Source organism: Amphiprion ocellaris, chromosome 21 (genome assembly GCF_022539595.1).
Source record: "Amphiprion ocellaris isolate individual 3 ecotype Okinawa chromosome 21, ASM2253959v1, whole genome shotgun sequence".
Lineage (NCBI taxonomy): Eukaryota > Metazoa > Chordata > Actinopteri > Pomacentridae > Amphiprion > Amphiprion ocellaris.
In genome coordinates this window covers 18,553,072-18,574,553 of record NC_072786.1, presented here as the reverse complement: position 1 = coordinate 18,574,553, position 21,482 = coordinate 18,553,072, and the positions used below count along the sequence as shown (strand labels likewise).

General features: G+C 40.7%; 1 protein-coding gene across 2 annotated transcripts in view; it reads left to right on the top strand.

Moving 5' to 3' along the window:
• Positions 1 to 1,267: 1,267 nt before the first annotated feature.
• Positions 1,268 to 21,482, top strand: part of ipo8 (importin 8) — a 45,221-nt gene continuing 25,006 nt past the window's right edge. The window contains exons 1-14 of one of the 2 annotated variants that reach the window (XM_023286477.3): positions 1,268 to 1,764; positions 3,107 to 3,188; positions 4,813 to 4,969; positions 5,110 to 5,268; positions 6,439 to 6,595; positions 7,207 to 7,296; positions 10,632 to 10,726; positions 10,823 to 10,907; positions 12,428 to 12,562; positions 15,636 to 15,735; positions 16,301 to 16,377; positions 17,767 to 17,883; positions 18,010 to 18,099; positions 21,199 to 21,364. In XM_023286477.3, the coding sequence (XP_023142245.1) occupies positions 1,681 to 1,764; positions 3,107 to 3,188; positions 4,813 to 4,969; positions 5,110 to 5,268; positions 6,439 to 6,595; positions 7,207 to 7,296; positions 10,632 to 10,726; positions 10,823 to 10,907; positions 12,428 to 12,562; positions 15,636 to 15,735; positions 16,301 to 16,377; positions 17,767 to 17,883; positions 18,010 to 18,099; positions 21,199 to 21,364 (1,594 nt within the window). In that variant the 5' untranslated portion in view covers positions 1,268 to 1,680. The remainder of the gene's footprint in view (positions 1,765 to 3,106; positions 3,189 to 4,812; positions 4,970 to 5,109; positions 5,269 to 6,438; positions 6,596 to 7,206; positions 7,297 to 10,631; positions 10,727 to 10,822; positions 10,908 to 12,427; positions 12,563 to 15,635; positions 15,736 to 16,300; positions 16,378 to 17,766; positions 17,884 to 18,009; positions 18,100 to 21,198; positions 21,365 to 21,482) is intronic. The other variant, XM_023286478.3, reaches the window with a different exon arrangement.

The following is a 21,482-nucleotide window of genomic DNA, read 5'->3' as shown; positions in this document are numbered from 1 at the left end:
ACACCACTTCCTATCTATCCACCAGGTGGCCCCATCACTGGGACTGTATATTGGTCTATGGAATTCATCAGGGTCGGACTCTGATCACACATGTAAAGTTTCAGGCACATTGGAGCATGTACAGGCAAGTTATAGAGCACTTCCTTCCATCCACCAGGTGGCGCTGTGACTGTGATTGTATATCAGCATATGGATGTGATCAGAGCAGGATCACATCCATATGATCTTACATGTAAAGTTTGAGGCAGGTTAGAGCATGTTCAGGGCAGTTACACAGCATTTCCTGGGTCATGGCGAATTGTCAAAATCCAGGGGCTGCCATTTCCATGCCCTCAGACTTTTGCAGAGCATTTTGATAACTTTTGATCATCCATGCCTGCTGTACATTCTGGCCAAATTTCAGCTCTGTCTCGGTGTTACCCTGTTTGAGTTTATAGCTTTTGAAACTGTCCAAAAATGACCCAAAATTGTTGAAAATATGACACATAATTCAAAATGGCCGACTTCCTGTTTGTTTTTGGGCATGGGTGTCAATTATATTTTTGTGCCTCTTGATGAGTTACATATGTGTATCAAATTTCATAACTCTAGGTGACACGTACTGGCTGTAGTAAATGTTTGAAATTTTTCAGGTGGTGCGATGGAGCCATTTTGAGACACACGTGCAGTTCATCTAAAATATTAAATTCTTCAGCAGTCCTGATGTGTGTGGCAATTTTGGCGAGCATTTGAGCGTTTCTAACCTTTAAAAAAGTACTTTGTTATTCACGGCAACTGAATTTTATGAAATGTCAAAATCTTCACATTGTGGCATTGTCAAGGTGTGAAGACTGAGCTGACCAATTTTCAGAATGATATGACAAAGTTTTGGGCAATGGTACGTGCAAATGTAATGACAATAACTTCTTATCGTCAATAGGTGGTGCTATGACTATTTCTAAATTTATGAATGTGGATGTGTTCAGACCCACACTTCGCACCATTCGGTGCTCGGACCCTAGTAATAATTCCTTGCATTCCAATAGGGTCTTCACACCGTTGGTGTTGGGACTCAAATAACAACAATAGGGTCTTCGCACCATTTGGTGCTCGGACCCTAAAAAACCCTAGCATTCCAATACGGTCTTTGTACAATTCGGTGCTCGGACCCTAATAAAAAACCCTAGCACTCCAATAGGGTCTTCGCACCATTCGGTGCTCGGACCCCAATAAAATGGATTCCGCCTTTGAAGCGTCTAACGACCAAAAACACAGCTCCAGCACACGGGGGCGGCAGCACATTTCTTGAAGTCACTGCGAGGACGACGAAGAAGAAGAGAACCGTAAACTGTGTGTTTACTTTGCTTTACGCCCACCGACGGCTGGTTGCCGGTAAAACGGGGAAGGGCCCCGTTCTCCGTCAAGTTGACAGAGTTTGACGGAAATAATAGCGGATGTCCCTTCAAATTAATTGTTTCGCCCCAGCTCACAGCACAGTTCTTTAGCGGTTTTCCTCTCTGAAGCCTCTTATTTTGAAAGTAATGGTCGGTAGCAGTCCCTGTAACTCCCGGAATTTTTTTCGTGCTCGGGCCACGGTGAAAGCAGAACCAGAACGTCGGCCCGAATTTGGGCCAGAAACGTTAGTTAACGCAGCGTGTATGTGAGAAGAAAACAGCGAAAGAACCCTGGAAATAAACACACATGGATCCCAACCGGATAATCCAGGCTCTGAAGGGGACCATCGACCCGAACCTGAGGATAGCAGCGGAGAATGAACTCAATCAGGTGGGAGAGCTAAAGTTCTTTTTTGTTTGTTTGTTTTCGTCAGAGAAGGCGCACCGTGGACCGTGTTGGTCCAGGAAAGCTGCCGGTGCTGGTGGAGCAGGGAAGGCCCTGTTGTGGTGACGGTGGCCAGGTGAATGTTTAGCCTGATTAGTGTAGTTTCTGTGAGGCCTGATCAGCAGTCTGCCCCCCATACTGACTGCAGCTCAGAACAATAGGAGACAGATCTGACATCTGCACCGGGGAGCCAAACTTTGTCCTGTCAACACTACAACACTCCACAAAGCTGTGCTCCTGCACTCTGCTGGGCTGCAGTGGGATTATGTAACCTAACAATCAGTATAGGCTAAATAAAGAACAATCATGGCGCTTAAAATCACTGATTTGTAGTACTGTAAATTAACTACTGCAGGTCGAGCCCTGATGCCCACAGAGGCCTCCACTAACTTCCCTGTGATCGATAATGAATCAAAAATGCACAGATTTTGTGATGTCCTTGTTCACGTCATTCAAATGCTCTATTGTGATTAATTGTGTTTTCTTTAAGTATGTAGATCAGTGGTGGAGCCACACAGTTTTATAGAGATAAGGAGAGTTACTCACACAGGAGTGACACAATATCACTTTGATTTTTCTTTTCAGCAAATCACTGCCAAATAGTGTTATAATAAGACTGCCATGTAGAAGTACATATAATATATAATTTTATGATTACAAACCTGCAAGAGTTGCACCGTTTCAATTGTTGATAATTGCCTGTACACATTTGACACTCAGGACACAGGTTCTGGAGCAGTCTTGCATTGTTTATACCACTTATCAGGGTTCCTCAAAGTTGGTTTCATCCCTACAGTCTCATATTTTAAAATCTGCATTATTTTTCCTGCCTGCTAACAGTAAGAGTAACACAGTGAAGCTTGTTGACTCCTGTTGAATAAGTGTCAATTTTTAGCAAAATCTTAAATGCACATATAAATATAACATTTTTTATATGGTCTGTTTTATACCAGTTGCCTGAATCTAGGCCTCAGCATCTCTCATGCAGAGTCCCTTATCACTTTTCATGTCTTTGAGGTTGTTATAGTTCTGTTTAGGACAGTTTTCTGTTGATAGTGTCACTTTGCCAGTCTATTCTGTAAAACATAATAGTCTGGCTGCATAACACTATCATTCTGTTACAGGGGAAAAAAGACTCTGGTTTGTATTTCTTTCATTTTCACTCAATCACTTTTTAAAAATTGAATGTTTAATATGGTGAAGCCACCAGAAACCTCCAGTTTCACTTTGTTTAAATGGTTGAATCTTAATCTGAACAAAATATTAAAACTTTCTCTCTGTGTTTTAGTCCTACAAGATCATCAACTTTGCTCCTACCCTGCTTCAGATCATCGTGTCAGAGCAGGTGGAATTTCCTGTTCGCCAGGCAGGTAAGATGATAACCAATTACAATCATTATGTTTTAAAATTGTTTACAACTTCCATCTCGATTTAGAAGTTCTAGGAATAATTCTGACCTCATTTTGGCTGAGGTCCATAGTGTAATTTTATTACAGGAACCTTTACAGAGAAATCTGTCATTGGTCCTGTATATGACAAAAGTTACCTGTAAACCTTAGTCATTTTGGAAGTTTTTCCAGAACTGAGACCTGTGGCCCAAGTTCAGCTAGGTGCAAAATTTGCTCAGTCTGATTGGGTTGAGAAGGGTCTTGTTTTACAACTGTAGGTCTGGGTCAGTCTGTCAGTGTGTCCAAAACCTGAGTGGATCTGAAGCGACCTGAGTGCTATCATCTCTGACCACATGATACAGTACCATCACTGTGTTTTGAGATATAATAGGACTCCTTAGTTAAGTTTTCTTTGAACCATATAAATGAATTATTTTTGGTTCAATTACTTGACTTTGACTTCACTTTATTTGGTTTGTTATGTTATACGACCTTAAATCTGGGATTGGCTGTATTTTTTTTTGGTATCACCGGTCAAATATTCCGTAATAACTTTTGAGTATGTTGTAATTGAAATTGTCTGACAGGAAGCTGGAGTGCTGCACCACCTCCTGACTCTGTTTATAAACTTTAGAAAACCTCAATAATGGTGGGAGACTTCAGCCAATCACAGGGCTTTTCACTTACACCAAGTAAAAGAGTATAAAGAGCTATAGAGTGAGCTTCAGGGGTAGGATGTGATGGCACAATGGATTGAAAAGAGGATGATTTTTCATAAGAATGGGACTTGAGCCCTGTGTGAAACCAACAGTGAATGCTGACTTTATTTTAGTCTGATGAAAGTGTATGCTTATCTTTTGAGAGATGCTTAGGACAGTTTACTTTCAAAATCAGTTATGTATGTTTTAATTTATTACATTTCAGAGACTGGAGAAGCTAATGCAGATACAAATTCAAAGCTAAAGTTTCAGTTTTTTCTTCTACTCACCTCAGCTTGTACATCTTTTCTTGTGGATTACTTACATCATAAGCTGCTGCTTCATTAGAGGTTGCATGTCATGTAATTCCAAATGAACAGTATATTAGTCCTGTCTCACTGACTTTCCTGCTCTGCCTGTGACTGCTAGAGCCAAGGTCATTAGTTTCTACTTAAAACTTAAAAACACCTCACAAATACATAGTTTCATATTTGAACAAGAAGGTCAGCAATTTCCTGAAACAGCTGGATGCAGTAGTTTTTAAAACCCTAACATTTTTCCAGCAGAAGGAAATGGGCATTTGTTGGGTAGTACTTTCAGTGACAGATTTAACCACATTTGGTCATGTAGTCACTTCCCAAAATACTGGGTAACAAAATGATGTATGTAGGAGTTGGTTCAAACTAAACTACATGAGTATGATGTATCAGGCTTCAATACACACAATTCATTTGTTAGTGGATATATTCAGTGTTGGTTTGGATCTGTGCATTAGATTTTTTGACAATAAAAAAATCTTGAATATCAGTAGACTGAACCTTTAAATCCATTCTCAGGTATATATAAATATGTGAATGTAGTGTATACTTATGTGATGTCTGTGTGTGTGCGTGTGTGTGTTTGTATAGCGGCTATCTACCTTAAGAACATGGTAAGTCAGTACTGGCAGGACAGAGAGCCGTCTGTGGGTGAAGTTGTCTTTCCCTTCAACATCCATGAAAATGACCGACAGCAGATCAGAGACCACATCGTGGAGGGAATCATCCGCTGTCCAGAGTCCATACGGTACACACACAATGGACTATGTTCTTCTGTTCTTTAAAGCTTAGATTTAAACTTACTTTCTTTAAAGCTTTTGAAGCTTTCCATTGGGTCCCTAAATGATGCAGTCACAGCAGCTTGCTTTTTTTTATTTCTGTCTCTAGTGCTCAGCTGACCATGTGTCTGCGAGCCATCATCAAGCATGACTTCCCTGGCCGCTGGACCGCCATAGTGGATAAGATTGGCATGTACCTGCAGTCTCAGAACAGTGGCAGCTGGTACGGCAGCCTGCTGGCTCTCTACCAGCTGGTCAAAACATACGAGTAAGTAGCCTCTTTATGTTTGTGTGTTCCACCTCACTGCTCTGAACATCCTCCTGGCGAGCTATACCTCATGTCAGGACTTCAGGTTGTATAGGAGCCACCGGCTGCAGATGCCGTCCAATAATCAGAAATCTGGTAATCAAAAGCCACACAAAATGTGGTCAAACTGGTAGAAAACTAATTTTCGGCCTTAGTCTTTGCAGGCAGATCACATTTACATAAACAGTTTTGTCTTCTGAAAGTGGCACAACAGATAAAGTCTGATAAACATACAGCTTTGTTGAAAGTCAGAATGTACATCGAAATCTGAGGTAATACCAACTAGTATTAAATCATGCAGTTGCATTTACATTGTTCTTATGCTGTATATGTATTGATTTTCATTTAAACTTGCTAAAAATATATACAGTAGTGAACAGGAGTTTACGTACACTTGTGAAGACCTTGTATATCACAGCAGTCTTTACAAGTGTATGTAAACTTTTATTTACAGCTGTATGTTAATAGTTCATTTGGTGTTTTCGTCTGGAAATCGTGCTGCTCAAAGTGCAACTCACACACTGTGCCACGTTAATTTGCACTGCATCACTTACAAATACAGCACACATCAAATAGACAATCGCATACAAGGCTCACTGCCCTACATAGGCACATTTATTTACTTGATGGTCTTTAAAGTATATTTATTTGATGGTCTTTAAAGTATATTTTGATGCCTTATTATGTTTTTGTACTTTGACTAAAGTAAAGATTTTAATGCAGTACTTGCTTGTGACGGTGTTGATAGACTGATATTGTTATTTTTACTTAAGTACAAAATTTGAGCACTTTGTCTGCCACTGTCAGAGGGTTGGAGTCAAGCAGGAAACTGCGGCTTTTGAAAATAACCAATCAAAGGAGCAGAGTTATCAGCCACTGTCCCACCTCCACAATCTCACAGTGCTCGCCATTGGTTGCCAATGCCGAGCACTGTTCTGTGAGCTTGTTTCACTTGCACATGCCTGGTCTTCATGTGCCTTTTGAGACTGATTGTTTGTAGACAGTGTTCTTTTCTTTGATGTTCTTTTTGCAGCTTTGTACCATCACATGATGCATCTTGGTGTGTGTGTGTGTGTGTGCGTGCGTGCGTGCGTGCGTGCGCGCGCGTGCATGAATGTGTGTGCACTTCAGGTACAGGAAGGCAGATGAGAGAGAGCCATTGCTGGCAGCCATGCAGATCTTCCTGCCCAGGATCCAGCAGCTCATCAGCCAGCTGCTGGTAGATGCTACTATCTTCTCTGTCCTCATCCAAAAGCAGATCCTCAAGATCTTCCACGCTCTTGTACAGGTGTGTATGTGGATGAACACATGTTAAAAGGCAGAAACAGTGACCACAACATTTAAAAAATGGAGCAGAACTGGAAGCCGATGTCTGTTGTGTTAGTCCCACTATAAACATTCAACTTGAAACTATGCCACATCATCTAGTTACTATATGTGGATTATATGTACAGTTGAGACTGTGAGTATTTTTCCTAAAAGACATTATTTGATTTTCGGGCTATGTGCTTCATCACCTTCAGTTGTGTTAATGTCTGTGGGTCCAAGTCTTCAAAAAATCACTGACTGCTAAAGATTTACCACAAAATACTAAATCTGTTAAAGGTAGAATTATCAATTCCAACCCACTTGCTTTTAGTCAAATTCAATCAATTAAACTAACAGTGTTGCCTTGCTGTGCGATAAAAATCCATTGCATAACTTGACATTTTCAGGATGTAGGTTGTTGCACGGAGGTTGTAGTTATTTCCGGCAGTGAATAGGATTTTGAAAACAGTAATGCATAGATGGTGTAAATGGGTGGGAAAGCTGTGTGGCATGTGCAACCATTGACAGGTTTCTACTTGTAATCTACATCCAGTGAGTCAGACTAGCATTAACCTCACTGTTGTCCTGCAGTACTCGCTGCCTCTCCAACTCATCAACAACACTGTGATGACTCAGTGGATGGAGATCCTGCGAGCCATAATGGACCGAGATGTTCCTGCTGTAAGACACATGGACACACACAGACACACACAGATGCGCGCGCACATACACACGTAAATGCACAATGCACAAATATTCTTTGCATTTACTGTAAGAGTCTTCCTAAGTTTTAGTGCAACAGCACAAAGATTAAAAGAAAGGATCATCAGTGAAATTGCAAAGAGATTACAAAGTAGACATTGCCTCAGCGTATTTTCCACTTGCTGAGTCTGGGTCATCACAATCAACTCTCTTGTTTTTGTCTGTGATTAGAGACAGTTTATACTCAGTTGATGCTAAATTTTTAGAAACTGCCTGTAGTGGAGACAGAGACTCAGTCATTGTAAGGGCAACACAGCATCATCAAAGTTTTCCTGACAGGAATTGACACTGTAGTGTTAGAGATTTTTCACAAGCTGTTCCAGTAAATGTTTTGTCATTTTTTTAATATGTTAGTAAGTGAAAGTGGGATGTTACAGAACAGCATTTTGTCTAGACTAAGTCTACAAACATAAACTATAAAGAATGACATACATTTTTTATGGTGAGCAGTGAGTAGATGTGGCCCAGAGCAGAGAACAGAAGTCTTTGATACTAACTTAAACTTTAGTGGAGTTCAGCCTTTGATAAGATTTCAACTGCAGAATATTGGGTGGTATTGTTATGTATGAAATGGCCTAAAATCCTGTCTCAGTTGGTATTAAAATACAACTGTCATTTAGGGCTGCAACTAACAATTATTTTAATAATCAATTAATCGGTCGATTATTATTTTTTTTCTCGATTAATTGATGAATCGGATAAAAAAAACAACACATTTTTAATTTCCACCGCTTTATTCAGAAAGAGAAGATTTGGACTGACAGAGCAAAAAAGATCATTGTAGTGAAATATTCGTCTTCAACCATCGACAGAGGCCTCATGTCAGTGACCATCATGTTGAGGATGCTCTCAGGACAGCTGCTTGCTGTGGTGGACATGATGTCTTTCTCATCATGAAGCCTGTCATTTTTTGCTGTTCATGAAATGAGAAAGATAGTATAGTTTGAGTATGTATTATAGCACAATTTACAACAACTCAGTAGTTATCTTGTTTTATTTGCAGTATTAGGTTAAGGCAAGTAAGTAGTCCAAAGAGCAAAACACAAAGCACGCACGCACGCACGCACGCACGCACACACACACACAGACACACGCACGCGATATTGCCAAAAGTATTCACTCACCTGCCTTGACTCGCATATGAACTTAAGTGACATCCCATTCCTAATCCATAGTGTTCAATATGACGTCGGTCCACCCTTTGCAGCTATAACAGCTTCAACTCTTCTGGGAAGGCTGACCACAAGTTTTAGGAGTGTGTTTATGAGAATTTTTGACCATTCTTCCAGAAGTGCATTTGTGAGGTCACACACTGATGTTGGACGAGAAGGCCTGGCTCTCAGTCTCCGCTCTAATTCATCCCAAAGGTGTTCTATCGGGTTGAGGTCAGGACTCTGTACAGGCCAGTCAAGTTCATCCACACCAGATTCTGTCATCCATGTCTTTATGGACCTTGCTTTGTGCACTGGTGCACAGTCATGTTGGAAGAGGAAGGGGCCAGCTCCAAACTGTTCCCACAAAGTTGGGAGCATGGAATTGTCCAAAATGTCTTGGTATACTGAAGCATTCAGAGTTCCTTCCACTGGAACTAAGGGGCCAAGCCCAGCTCCTGAAAAACAACCCCACACCATAATCCCCCCTCCACAAAACTTTACACTTGGCACAATGCAGCCTGACAAGTGTCATTCTCCTGGCAACTGCCAAACCCAGACTCGTCCATCAGATTGCCAGATAGAGAAGCGCGATTTGTCACTCCAGAGAACGCGTCTCCACTGCTCTAGAGTCCAGTGGCGGCGTGCTTTACACCACTGCATCCGACACTTTGCATTGCACTTGGTGATGTATGGCTGGGATGCAGCTGCTCGGCCATGGAAACCCATTCCATGAAGCTCTCTGCTGAAGCACTGTTCTTGAGCTAATCTGAAGGCCACATGAAGTTTGAAGGTCTGTAGCGATTGACTCTGCAGGAAGTTGGCGACCTCTTCGCACTATGCACCTCAGCATCCGCTGACCCCGCTCCGTCAGTTTACGTGGCCTACAACTTCGTGGCTGAGTTGCTGTCATTCCCACACACTTCCACTTTCTTATAATACAGCTGACAGTTGACTGTGGAATATTTAGGAGCGAGGAAATGTCACGACTGGATTTGTTGCACAGGTGGCATCCTATCACAGTTCCACGCTGGAATTCACTGAGCTCCTGAGAGCAACCCAGTCTTTCACAAATGTTTGTAAAAGCAGTCTGCATGCCTAGGTGCTTGATTTTATACACCTGTGGCCATGGAAGTGATTGGAACACCTGATTTTGATTATTTGGATGGGTGAGCGAATACTTTTGGCAATATAGTGTGTGTGTGTGTGTATGTGTATGTGTGTGTGTGTGTGTGTGTGTGTGTGTGTGTGTGTGTATATATATATATATATAAAAAATCATTGTGTACAAGTTACGTTTATTTATAAATCATATTCAAACCCTGCTTGAGCTGATTAAAGTGAAATAAAGTTTCACACACGCGCGCGCGCACCCTATCACTGTCATTAATCAGCTAACTAGCAAACGCTAGCATCAGGCGAGCTACCAGAGAGACTAACGTTATGTTTCCTCACTGTAAAATGGAACAAACGTAGGATATTGTAGTGACTCACCCTGCTGTTGAGCTCCATTCATCCTCATCGGCGACTCGTTTCAGGTGCTCTATCATCATCGTGGTGCTCCTGTGCCATCTCATATTACTTTTGCAAAGCTTGCATGTTATGCATGTTTTTGTTTTGTGAAGCGTGAAATGCTCCCACACTTTTGAGGACTTCGGTCAAACTGTTTTCTCCACGTCGGTCATGTTTCATTTGTTGAATTTACTTTTCTTTTGAAAATACCGCGTCTGCTCTGCATCCACCTCACTCTGGTCAACGCGCTCTGCAGGTGGAGTTTTTTTTTTTTTTTTTTTTTTTTAAACAAAATTTTATTTCAGTCAGCCAGCATTGACAAAGCTCTGCAGGTGGAGTAGACCATGGAGTAGACGGCTCCACGATATGGTGTGACGCATGAATCGCGTGACACAACGACTCCATAACGAAATTCGTTGCCGTTTTTAATAATAGATTTTTATCGATTTTATCGATTCGTTGTTGCAGCCCTACTGTCATTACTTGTCAGTTATTTATTCAATGAAGACAGTCTTTTCAGCAGACTCTGGAGGAAGTGTTCTTCTGTTCACAAACTCCTAGAACTGACTAGGAGTCGTCTGTGTTTGTTAGGAGACGTTGGAGGTTGATGAGGATGACCGTCCTGAGCTGGCGTGGTGGAAGTGTAAGAAGTGGGCGCTGCGCATCATCACCAGGATGTTTGAGCGGTGAGTCCACAGCTCCTCTCACATCAGCAGGAAACAGATTTACCATGAACAGACAGTCACTGTTAGCCCCTTTCATGCTTTTGATCTGAATCACAGGTATGGAAGCCCTGGCAATGTGACAAAAGAATACTATGAGTTTGCAGATTTCTTCCTGAAGACCTATGCAGTGGGCATACAGCAGGTAAGCATATGTAGTTGAGTCTGCTTACAAAGATGAAGTCAGCGGCAGTTAATAGACTCTTAATTACACTATAACCGGAAGTACTTGGAAGATGTTACAATTATGATCGCTCCTATAGCTCACCTAAATAAACCGATGTCTCTCTGCTGCCCACATTCCTCTCTCTATCTCTCACTGTCTGTCTAATACAGGAAAAAATGTCAAAGATTAATGTTTTTGAAAAGTTACAGAGGTGTTGGCCTGTTATTTGTGTAGGATCCAGTCTCTCAGTTACTGATCCAGCAGTGATATAGTACAAAAATGTTGGTCTCGCACACTGGCAGTCTTAGTGGGCTGTGTTACCTGTTTAATACTTCCATTGGGGTGCTTGTCCACTGCAGTCAATAATTGTTTTTTCCAAAAAAAAATTACTTGCATGTACTTTCTAAACTTACAAAGCTATTAGGACAAGACAAAAACAACCAAAAGGCAAAATGTGATCAACATTAATTCAGAACAAGGTCATACAATCCATAAAGTTCAAATCCCAGGAGTGGTGGAGTGTGTATGCAACTGTCCTTCAAACAGAACCTCTGTTGACGAAACCCTTCGTTATGTGCTCTATGTCTGTTAATGGCTTTCTATTTTCAGCAACACCTTCTTAAACATTTTCCGCTTGATTGACTCATCTTTAAACACTTTGAGCTTGATGTTTGATGCACCACTTTCTCAGCTAAATATCCCCATTTTTTGATCTCCTCTTGGAAAGACCACAGACCTTTATGTTCAATTGCGGTAACATGGCCTGCCAATGTGGCTCAGGGACCACCCAGTGTAAATTGTTTCTTTTAATTGAACCTATACCAGTATTGTATTATAGTGCCTGTTTTCAATTCAGTTCAAATCAATTTTAGTTATATAGTGTCAATAACAATTCAAATTTTCTCAAGACGCGTTACAGAACCCATATGCCTGAACCCCCAGAGGAAGTCCTAAGGCAACAGTGGCAAGAAAAACTCCCTTTTAACGGGAACAAACATTGAGCAGAACCCAACTCATATGGGGTGACCCATCTCCTGCTGGCCGGCGGGTTGAGAGGGACAGAAGAGGTAGAGGGGGTGAGGGAGGAGGGTGGGACAAGGAAACATATAACACGCATTGGGATAGTGCATGATAAAAGTAACAAATGATACAAAGTACAAGCCAACATTGAAACTGATTCATAAGTTTACTGTTATGGTGTAAGGCTCTGGCATTAAGCATACTACATATATAGCTGGCAGTAAGATAAAAACAGTGTATATATGAGCATATGAAGTATAGTAAGGGCAATGCAGAGTAGTTTGGCGGAAATGGTCAGCTGGAAGCAGTGGACTGGAGGAAAGACAGCAACAGCATCCCACAGTGGATGATTTTGTCACATGCTGCTGAGAATGGCTGAGCCAGAGGCTACTGACACCAGGTTTATTTTTCTTATCAGCTCAGGCTGTGACGATTTTGGTTTTTCTGTTGTTCCCTCTTCTGGTTTATTAACCATCCAGGTCCTGCTAAAGGTGGTGGGCCAGCACCGACAGAAGCAGTATGTTACTCCTCGCGTCCTGCAGCAGTGCCTCAACTACCTCAACCAGGGTCTGTCACACTCACTGACCTGGAAACAGATGAAACCACACATGCAGGTAATGTCGGCATGGAGGAATTATATTCTTGGTCAGACCTGGTGAGACTCAGACCCCTGTTCTCCTCTGACTTACACCAGGGTTATCAACATTAAAAAACTAAAGAACTTTTTGTGTTGTTCAATGAAAGTTATGCCATTGTAAATACAAAAGAGGCTTTTTCATCAAACACTCCCGATTTTTCCCCAGATTTCATCTCCAGTTTTTGATTTAACCCCTAAAAGCTCATCTCTCTTTATCAAAGTTACATATTTGGAAGTTACACTCTGTATCCAAGCATAAATTGAGGAACAACACCCACCACACGTGACAGAAACTAATACAACAGTGCACAAAACTAACTTCACAAAACTGGTGCCTCTAAACATACATACTGAACACACAGGTCACGAAGACTCTAAACTGAACAGCTTCATCACACAGTTGACAGACTGCTAACTGGAGCCACTGTCTCCACTGAGACATGGGGCTCCACACCAAATTAACAGCCGCCAGCAGAAGCTCAAAATGTCTGTAGTGCCCACCACAAGTATCTACAGACCAACGGACAACACAGGAATACAAACAATATATCACTCACACAGAGGCAGCAGGGCGACCTGGTCACAAATCCCAGCTGCCCCTACAGAGAGTTTTGGCTGTAGATATATAGTCATGTACAGTGATTGAGGGAAGAGGGGTCTTGGTGGTGGACCAATCCAAGGTGTGGAGGACCAGGTCTGGAGCTCCAGGTTAATCACTCCTCATGAGCGCCAGGTGGGAATCTGGAGCTCAGTCGTCAACCAGGTGTAATCAGTCCACGCCATCCAGACACAAAGGGTGTACAAAGGTCCTTTTCCCACACACATGGCCACCACAGGCCGTAACAATACATACTGAAGACATCAAAACTATGAATATATGGAATTATGTAGCAAACAAACAATTGTGAAATAACTCTGAAAGTGTTTTATATTTATATTCCTCAAAGTAGCCACCATTTGCTTTAATGACAGCTTTGCAAACCTTTGGCCTTCTCTCAAGTGAGGTTCCTGGGGTAGTCACCTGAAATGGTTTTCACTTCACAGGTGTTCCTTGTCAAGGTTAATTTATGGAATTTCTTGCCTTCTTAATGGGGTTGGGACCATCAGTTGTGTTGTGCAGAAGTCAGATTGGAACACAGTTGACAGCCCTATTTGACAACTGTTTGAATCCATATTATGGCAAGAACCAACCAGCTAAGTAAAAAGAAATGACAGTCCATCATTACTTTAACAACTGAAGGTCAGTCAGTCTGAAAAATTGCAAAAACTTTGAATGTATCCCCAAGTGCAGTCGCAAAAAACTCAAGTGCGACGACGAAGCTGGCTCACATGAGGACCGCCTCAGGAAAGGAAGACCAAGAGTCACTTCTGCTGCAGAAGATAAGTTCATCCGAGTAACTAGCCTCAGAAATCACAAGTTAACAGCAGCTCAGATTAGAGCCCAGATAAATGGCACACAAAGTTCTAGTAGCAGACACATCTCTACATGAACTGTTCAGGGGAGACCGCGCAAATCAGGCCTTTATGGTCAAATAGCTGCTAATAAACCACTACTAAGGAAAAGCAACAAGCAGAAGGGATTTGTTTGGGCCAAGAAACAAGGAATGGACATTAAACTAGTGGAAATGTGTGCTTTTGTCTGATGAGTCCAAATTTGAGATCTTTGGTTCCACCCACTGCGTCTTTGTGCGAAGCAGAAAGGTGAATGGAACAGATGGTCTCTGCATGCATGGTTCCCACTGTGGAACATGGAGGAGGAGATGTGATGGTGTGGGGGTGCTTTACTGGTGACACTGAGGATTTATTAAAAATTGAAGGCACACTGAACCAGCATGGCTACCACAGCATCCTGCAGCGACATGCTATCCTGTCTGATTTGTGTTTAGTTGGACCATCATTTATTTTTCAACAGGACAATGACCTCAAACACATTTCCAGGCTGTGTAAGGACTATTTGACCAAGGAGAGTGATGGAGTGCTGCATCAGATGACCTGGCCTCCACAGTCACCTGACCCAAACCCAACTGAGATGGTTTGGGATGAGGTGGACCACAGAGTGAAGGAAAATGGGCCAACAAGTGTTCAACAGTTCTGAGAAGTCCTTCAAGACTGTTAGAAAACCATTTCAGGTGACTACCTCGTGAAGCTTATTGGGAGAATGCCAAGAGTGTGCAAAGCAGTAATCAAAGCAAAGGGTGGCTATTTTGAACAATCTATACAACATGTTTTGACTTATTTCACACTCATTTACTGCATAATTCTATATGTGTTCATTCATAATTTTGGTGCCTTCTGTGAGAATCTGCAATGTAAACAGTCATGAAAATAAAGAAAAACTGGTAAATGAGAAGGTGTCCAAACTTTTGACTGGTAGTGTCACTCCACACTCGTGCTTCCTTTAGAACGTGCCGATCTATTATGGCCCCACTATCTTCACTCACCCATACTTTCTTGCTGCAGTGCAAGCACCCCTGCTCACCTACCACTGTGCTCAAACACTGTCAAACAGCTCTATGTTACACAATGTAAAACTGAAAGCAAACAATCTGTTTGTAGTTGCATGTTTTTAAAAATGGTACTTCTATTATAATGCTGTAGGAAATGCCTGTATACTTGACCAATCAGCAGCATTCCTGAACCTTTAGAAAGTACTACTACTAAAGCACAGATTTTTCAGTGGCTAAAATCTCACCAGAACTTCATTTTGACACTCACTTGTCACGTGTATACACTAAAAGGGTTCCTGTTCCCTAGCTCATTGACTCAAATGTATTCATCTGTATATGATTCAAACTCAAGTTAAAAATATTAACTGCTGAGTACAACTGCCATCTCATTAAATAACTGAAAGTAGATTAAAAGTTGGTGTTTTTTTTTGGAATCTGACAGATCAAATTGCTGATAGAATTTCTTCAGCCTTCACCAGACTTTTAAGATGGATTAAAATTTTGCTCCATCACCAGTGTTTCATTCCTCTCCTTTTAGCTGATTGTTGTTTTAAACCCCCCGCTTAATTCACATGAGCTAATGAGGACATTCATCTCTTGCAGACTATATGCCAGGAAGTCATCTTTCCTCTCATGTGCTACAAAGATGAGGATGAGAAGCTGTGGCAGGAGGACCCCTATGAGTACATTCGCATGAAGTTCAGTGAGTGCTCAAGCATCCTGCTGTTACAATGTATCAGACTATATATATATATATATATATATATGTGTGTGTGTATATATATATATATATATATATATATATATATATATATATATATATATATATATATATATAATGACTGCATTTTTTGTTGTTTTTATGGTTTTTAGTATTTATTCATTGTTCTTTTTAACTTGCGTATGAAAGTGTGTGGTGTTATGACTGTTAGGAAACTGCTGTGGCCCTGTAATTTCCTGCAAAAGTTTATTAAAGGATCGATCTGTCGATCTACCGACCATTCTGCGTACCTACTATAAAGCCTTACTGTTGACAGATAAGTCATGGCAGCTTTTGCATGGCTTTTGTATAGTGTGTAGGTCATTGTGCTGTAAGACAGCCATGCAAAAATTCAAGTACAGGAAAAGGCACAGAATTGAGAGGACCTTTTTCATTCAATGTATTGAGTGGTGGAGGAAAGTTGCGGTCCCCCAAGTTGTTGGATGTGTTGTTTGATCCCATTCTTTGTGTGTGTGTGTGTGTGTGTGTGTGTGCGTGTGCGTCACAGACCTCTATGATGACCATGCTCTCCCAGCCACTGCTGCCCAGAGCCTGCTGTGTAAAGCTGCCCGGAAGAGGAAGGAGGTGAGGAAGAGCATTTTAGCACAAGTCCACAGGAAATACAGGGCTTATACAGATGGCTGGCCTGATTCTTTACCCGAGTATGTCCCTTAATGATACTTCTGTCTTTCATCCAAGATTTGTCCTTTTAAACTTTATACCCTATTCTCCTTTTTACTACCATTATACACTTTATATCTTTTTAAAATGCTTTTTCCGCTAGATTTCATTTAAAGCTGCTATCATTCTTCATACTCACATTGGCTCAAATTACTGTGCAAGACGAATGGTGTCAGTTGTCATGATGAACAGAGAATTATTGTCAACTCTGCAGTTGTCCTTAGGTCTGTGGAGCTTTTTAACATATTTTAGATCATTGTTTTGATTTTCTGACCTGCAATCTACTCTATCAGCAAAAAAGAAAAGATCTGCTGAATCCGTTGTACAGGAGGCTTTAGAGACAAAACCAGAGCTTAAAGTCGTATGAACACCGACCGGGCTTACGTTTGTCAGGTGAACAAATATATGATGGCAAATGAAAAGAAATATTGCTCTTGGTCTTCTAGATGGTTAATACTAGAGTGTGGGGCTTCCAAACCCTGACAAATGTGCTCACACAATGCTGATTCAGCCTGTCAGTGCCTGATAAATCTTTCCAATAATAGTATACCAGAGTTTTAAATGTGGTTCTGTCAGAATCAGCAACAATAGATCTGCCAAAGCTGAAGGGAGAGGAACTATTGAGGAAAAGCCAAGGACACATCCAAAAAAAGTTTCTGATGCCCAAGATAAAAAAAAAAAAAAAAAATTTAAAAGTCAACAACAGCAAGGATGACAGTCTGAAAAAGAAAGCGATCAACAATGAGGCTTAAGCACTTGTTGACAGTGTTTGTGTAATTACTCTTACTGGCAGAAGGAGACAAAAGTTCAACTTGGCATGTTTTAATAGACAACTGCTTGCTAATACATAATGGCTTTATCATGTGGTTTATGAGGTTTGGACTTAAAGCTGACACAAGCTGTAGTGCTGTAGTGAACAAAACAAAAAGAAATATGCAAAACATGCACTCCCATAATACTATGCTATAACACCCTCTTTGCCTCCAATATTACATTTATGTAAAATACATGTTTTGTGTCTTGGTCTTAACTTGGAATTTACTTGCGTTTACAGCTTGGTTCAACCTGTGTTATGAGATGGTTTTATGTATTTGTTTTGTTTTCAGCGTGTTTTGCTGCTCCCGAATGGCAAAACATCGTCACCCAGCTTTAACCTCAGAATGTATTACTAATTATTTTATTTCCCTTATGATAGCATTCAGCCGTGTCTTTCAAATACAGCAGTAAAATAAGCTGTGATTTCTGCATTAACCTGTCCTACATAACCTGCAACCTGTGCTTTCTTCCTGGTAGGTTCTTCCTCAGATGATGGAGTTCTGCCACCAGATCTTGATGGACCCCTCTGCTGATCCCCGCAAGAAGGATGGAGCGCTGCACTGCATTGGAGCTCTGGCTGAGCTTTTACTTAAAGTAAACACAGACCTATCTCTGTGTGACATTTCATTTTGGAAAAGACTGGATGGTACTATTAAAGCAGTTTAATGTGTTTTAATTGACTTTGGGAATTGCTGTGTTTATGTCTGTTTCATCCTCCAGAAGCGGATGTACAGGGAGCAGATGGAGCTGATGCTGCAAAACTATGTCTTCCCTTTGCTTAACTCTCCCATGAGTTACTTGCGAGCCAGGGTGAGTGAACCCCCACACAGAGCTCATCTCTTTATTGTGTTAAGTTTTAGAGTACAGAGCAAAGTTTGGCACCTCTGGGCAGATCATATGTTTGGTTGGATTTTTGGAATGAAAAGTAGAAACCAGAAATCCATCAGCAAACAAATGATTATTTCTACAAATTTCAATGCACTGTTGCTTCTTATTTCATAAACTTAAGGAGAAAAAATGAGCAATTGGTAATTATGGCATGTACAAAACTTAAGACGCCCTTCAATGTCTTTATTTATGTGTGTAAGGCAAGTCAGAAATTGTCAAACATTGGTTCCAGAGCTGATATTTCTCTGACCTTTTATGACTCGTGGTAACACTTTCTAACTATAGCTTCTTTTAACAAAACTGAAGCTATCAGATGACTACAAAGCAGGGGAAGGCTATAAAAGGCTTGCAGCTTTTACTTTTCCAAATTTCATAGAATATAGTGATGAACAATGATAAAATATCTAAATCAAGACAATACATGGAATATAAAACTACATGTTTTGGGTAGAAAGGCTTGAGGAGCTGCTAAGCTGATACGTGGCTGATGCAGAAGCAGTCTAATGGAAGAAACACCTTAGTTACGACCTCATCCCTGAAAGGCAGTGTCTGAAGTCTGCAAAGCAGATTCTGGATAAGTTCAGCCTTCACTCTTTGGCTGCAGTCACCAGGAAGATGCGTCCTAAAAAATATCAGCAAATTCTGCATGCAAATGTCTTGCAGTCAGTCAAAACTGTAAAATGGAGAAGAGGCTGGTTTCTATAACAGGACAATGATCCAAAGCAGACCTCAAACTACCATGAGCTACTCTGAGAAACACAAGCTTGAACTGTTGGAGTAGTTCCCACTGACTCCTGACCTGAACATCTCAGAAAACGTGTGAAAAAGTTGGAAAGATCTTACCATCTTTCTGATTTGCTAGCTTTAATATCAGCCAATTGAAGGTTACTTATTGTAGTATGGGGCACCAAAGCTTTTCACATAAATTTGCTGTAACCTTCTGTTTTTTCTTCTTTTATACTCATTAGTTTCAGGTAGTGGTAAGTTAGAAACAATGTCAGGGGTCAACAGATCTGATACTGTACTGCACTGGTACTGATCCCTATTATTAGTAATCTAAAAGACAGATAACCGATATGTGGATACTTATGCAGTAAAAATTAAACTCGTAGTATATCCCAGAGAGAGCAGACAGTCTTTACTCTGGCAAATGCTTTAAACCTGGAGTGTGTATGAACATTCCAGAAACTTGCTAAATGTGATTCCTCTGCTGCTGCTGATGTGTAGGTCAGTGTAACAGTGCAGCGAACTGCAGTTATTTCCTCATACTGGAATCCTTTTGATACTGACTGCAGTTTCACTGCTGGCAGACACCCCGTGCTGTGAATTTCAATATTTTATTCACCTTATATTTCTGACCACCAAACCAGAATAGTCAGAGCTGAGTGCTGAATCGGAGAAGTCAGTGACTTCCAGCCATTTATGTTATAAAGTAGTTTAAGTGAAATTTAATCACCTAAAGCAGATGCATGTGTCCTTTTTCAATGGACCTGCTGACTTACAGAATAATAATAATAATAATAATAATAATAATAATAATAATAATAATAATAATAATAATAATAATAATAATAATAATAATAATAAATTTATTTATAAAACGCTTTCAGCCAAAGTGCTGTACATAGAGATAAAAACATCAGAAATCCACAAACATACTGAAACAATAAAAAGGACATCAGTAAAACAAACAATTTAAGACTCATATGTACCTGTATGAGTCAGTCTTTAAATGCACCCATCTACTGATGGTTGTCAAACTGATTAAACTTGCCTGTGTGTATTTCAAGGTGACTAGTTGGGATAAAGGGATAACAGGGAAAGAAAAAATAGCTACTACTGAAAATACTCCTGTTGATATAAAAACATTAGTTGTGGATGTGTTTGTCTCCTAACCTCCTCTTCCTTCATGTACCTAGATTAAAAATTGAAATAATGAGTTTATATTTTGTTTTATAAATTTTCAATCTTAGCTTCTTAAGCCCCACGTGACCCTCCAGAGAATAAAGCAGTGTATTGATAATGGGTGGATATTAGCATCTTATCAGACAGAAACGTGTTATAGTAACAGTAAAGATCCTGGCCCTTCACACCTTCCAGTGTGACTTTAGAACCACTTCTTAAAGACCAAAACTCTTAGACTTTAACAGACACTTCAAGCAGTTTATCTGCTTTCACTGCAGCTGCTTTAGCTCATACATGCCATGGGCAATAGTAAACGTTTTAAAACAGTTTCTTTTAGGCCTTTATGGCTTTTTCTTTTAACATTTTGTGAAGATAAACACAGGAAAAACAAGGAGATTGGGGGCATATGACAGGAACTGAACCGTCAGTGTTGCATTTATGTGTTATCTGCGGCTTCCAGTTTAAACAGCTTCAGTAAAATACCTTTTTCAAGTTACTTTTGTTTTTTGTTGGAGCTAATTTCACTTTATGAATTGTGCTGTAGAATGAAGATGTTTGATTATAAAAAGATATAAACCATAATGAGGTTTGACATAAAAGTAATGGACCATTAAATGGGAACATAAATATGTGTGCACTAAATATAACAAGGGAAAAAGTTGAGACAAAAAAGTCATGTCAAGCTATTAAACTAGTGCTGCCATCTGTTCAGCAGATGGCGCCACACTTAAGCTAAAGAAGTCTCATTATGCTTGTCACAAGGTCCTCACTTGTGTGTCTCATTAGTGCGCTTCTTACTGAACCCTGAACCTATGGTGTCAGCAATTTCAATACATGGAGCAGTTTGTATTATTTTTGACGCTAAAATGAATTATGATGTGCAACTGTTTTCATTTTCCTTTAACTCTTACATTGGCTCTCCTTCCTACAGTCCTGCTGGGTGGTCCATTTAGTCAAAGTGAGTCAGTGATTCAGTGTTGAGCACTGCAGATTCCTTAATCATCACAGACACTTGGTGGTGGCGTCACTGACAGGAGCAGAGGACAGTTGTGGTGGTGGTTTCAGAGGTGAAATATGGGACCGATGATGGTAACACTTGTGCTTCTCTCCTGTCAGTCATGCTGGGTGCTGCACTGCTTCAGCCCACTGCGTTTCCACGATGAGCTGGTGCTGAGGAACGCCGTGGAGTTGGTTAAACAGGATCTGATAGATGACAAAGAGATGCCTGTCAAGGTGGAGGCTGCCATCGCTCTTCAGACGCTGGTCAGCAACCAAGAACAAGGTCTGTGGAGGAACAATAATTTAATGTTACAGTGTTTTCAAGGCCAGACCCACAACAAATACTTAACCCAGACAGGGTTCATTCCAGTGGCCAGCCCGCAAATTGATCCAGCCCGCTT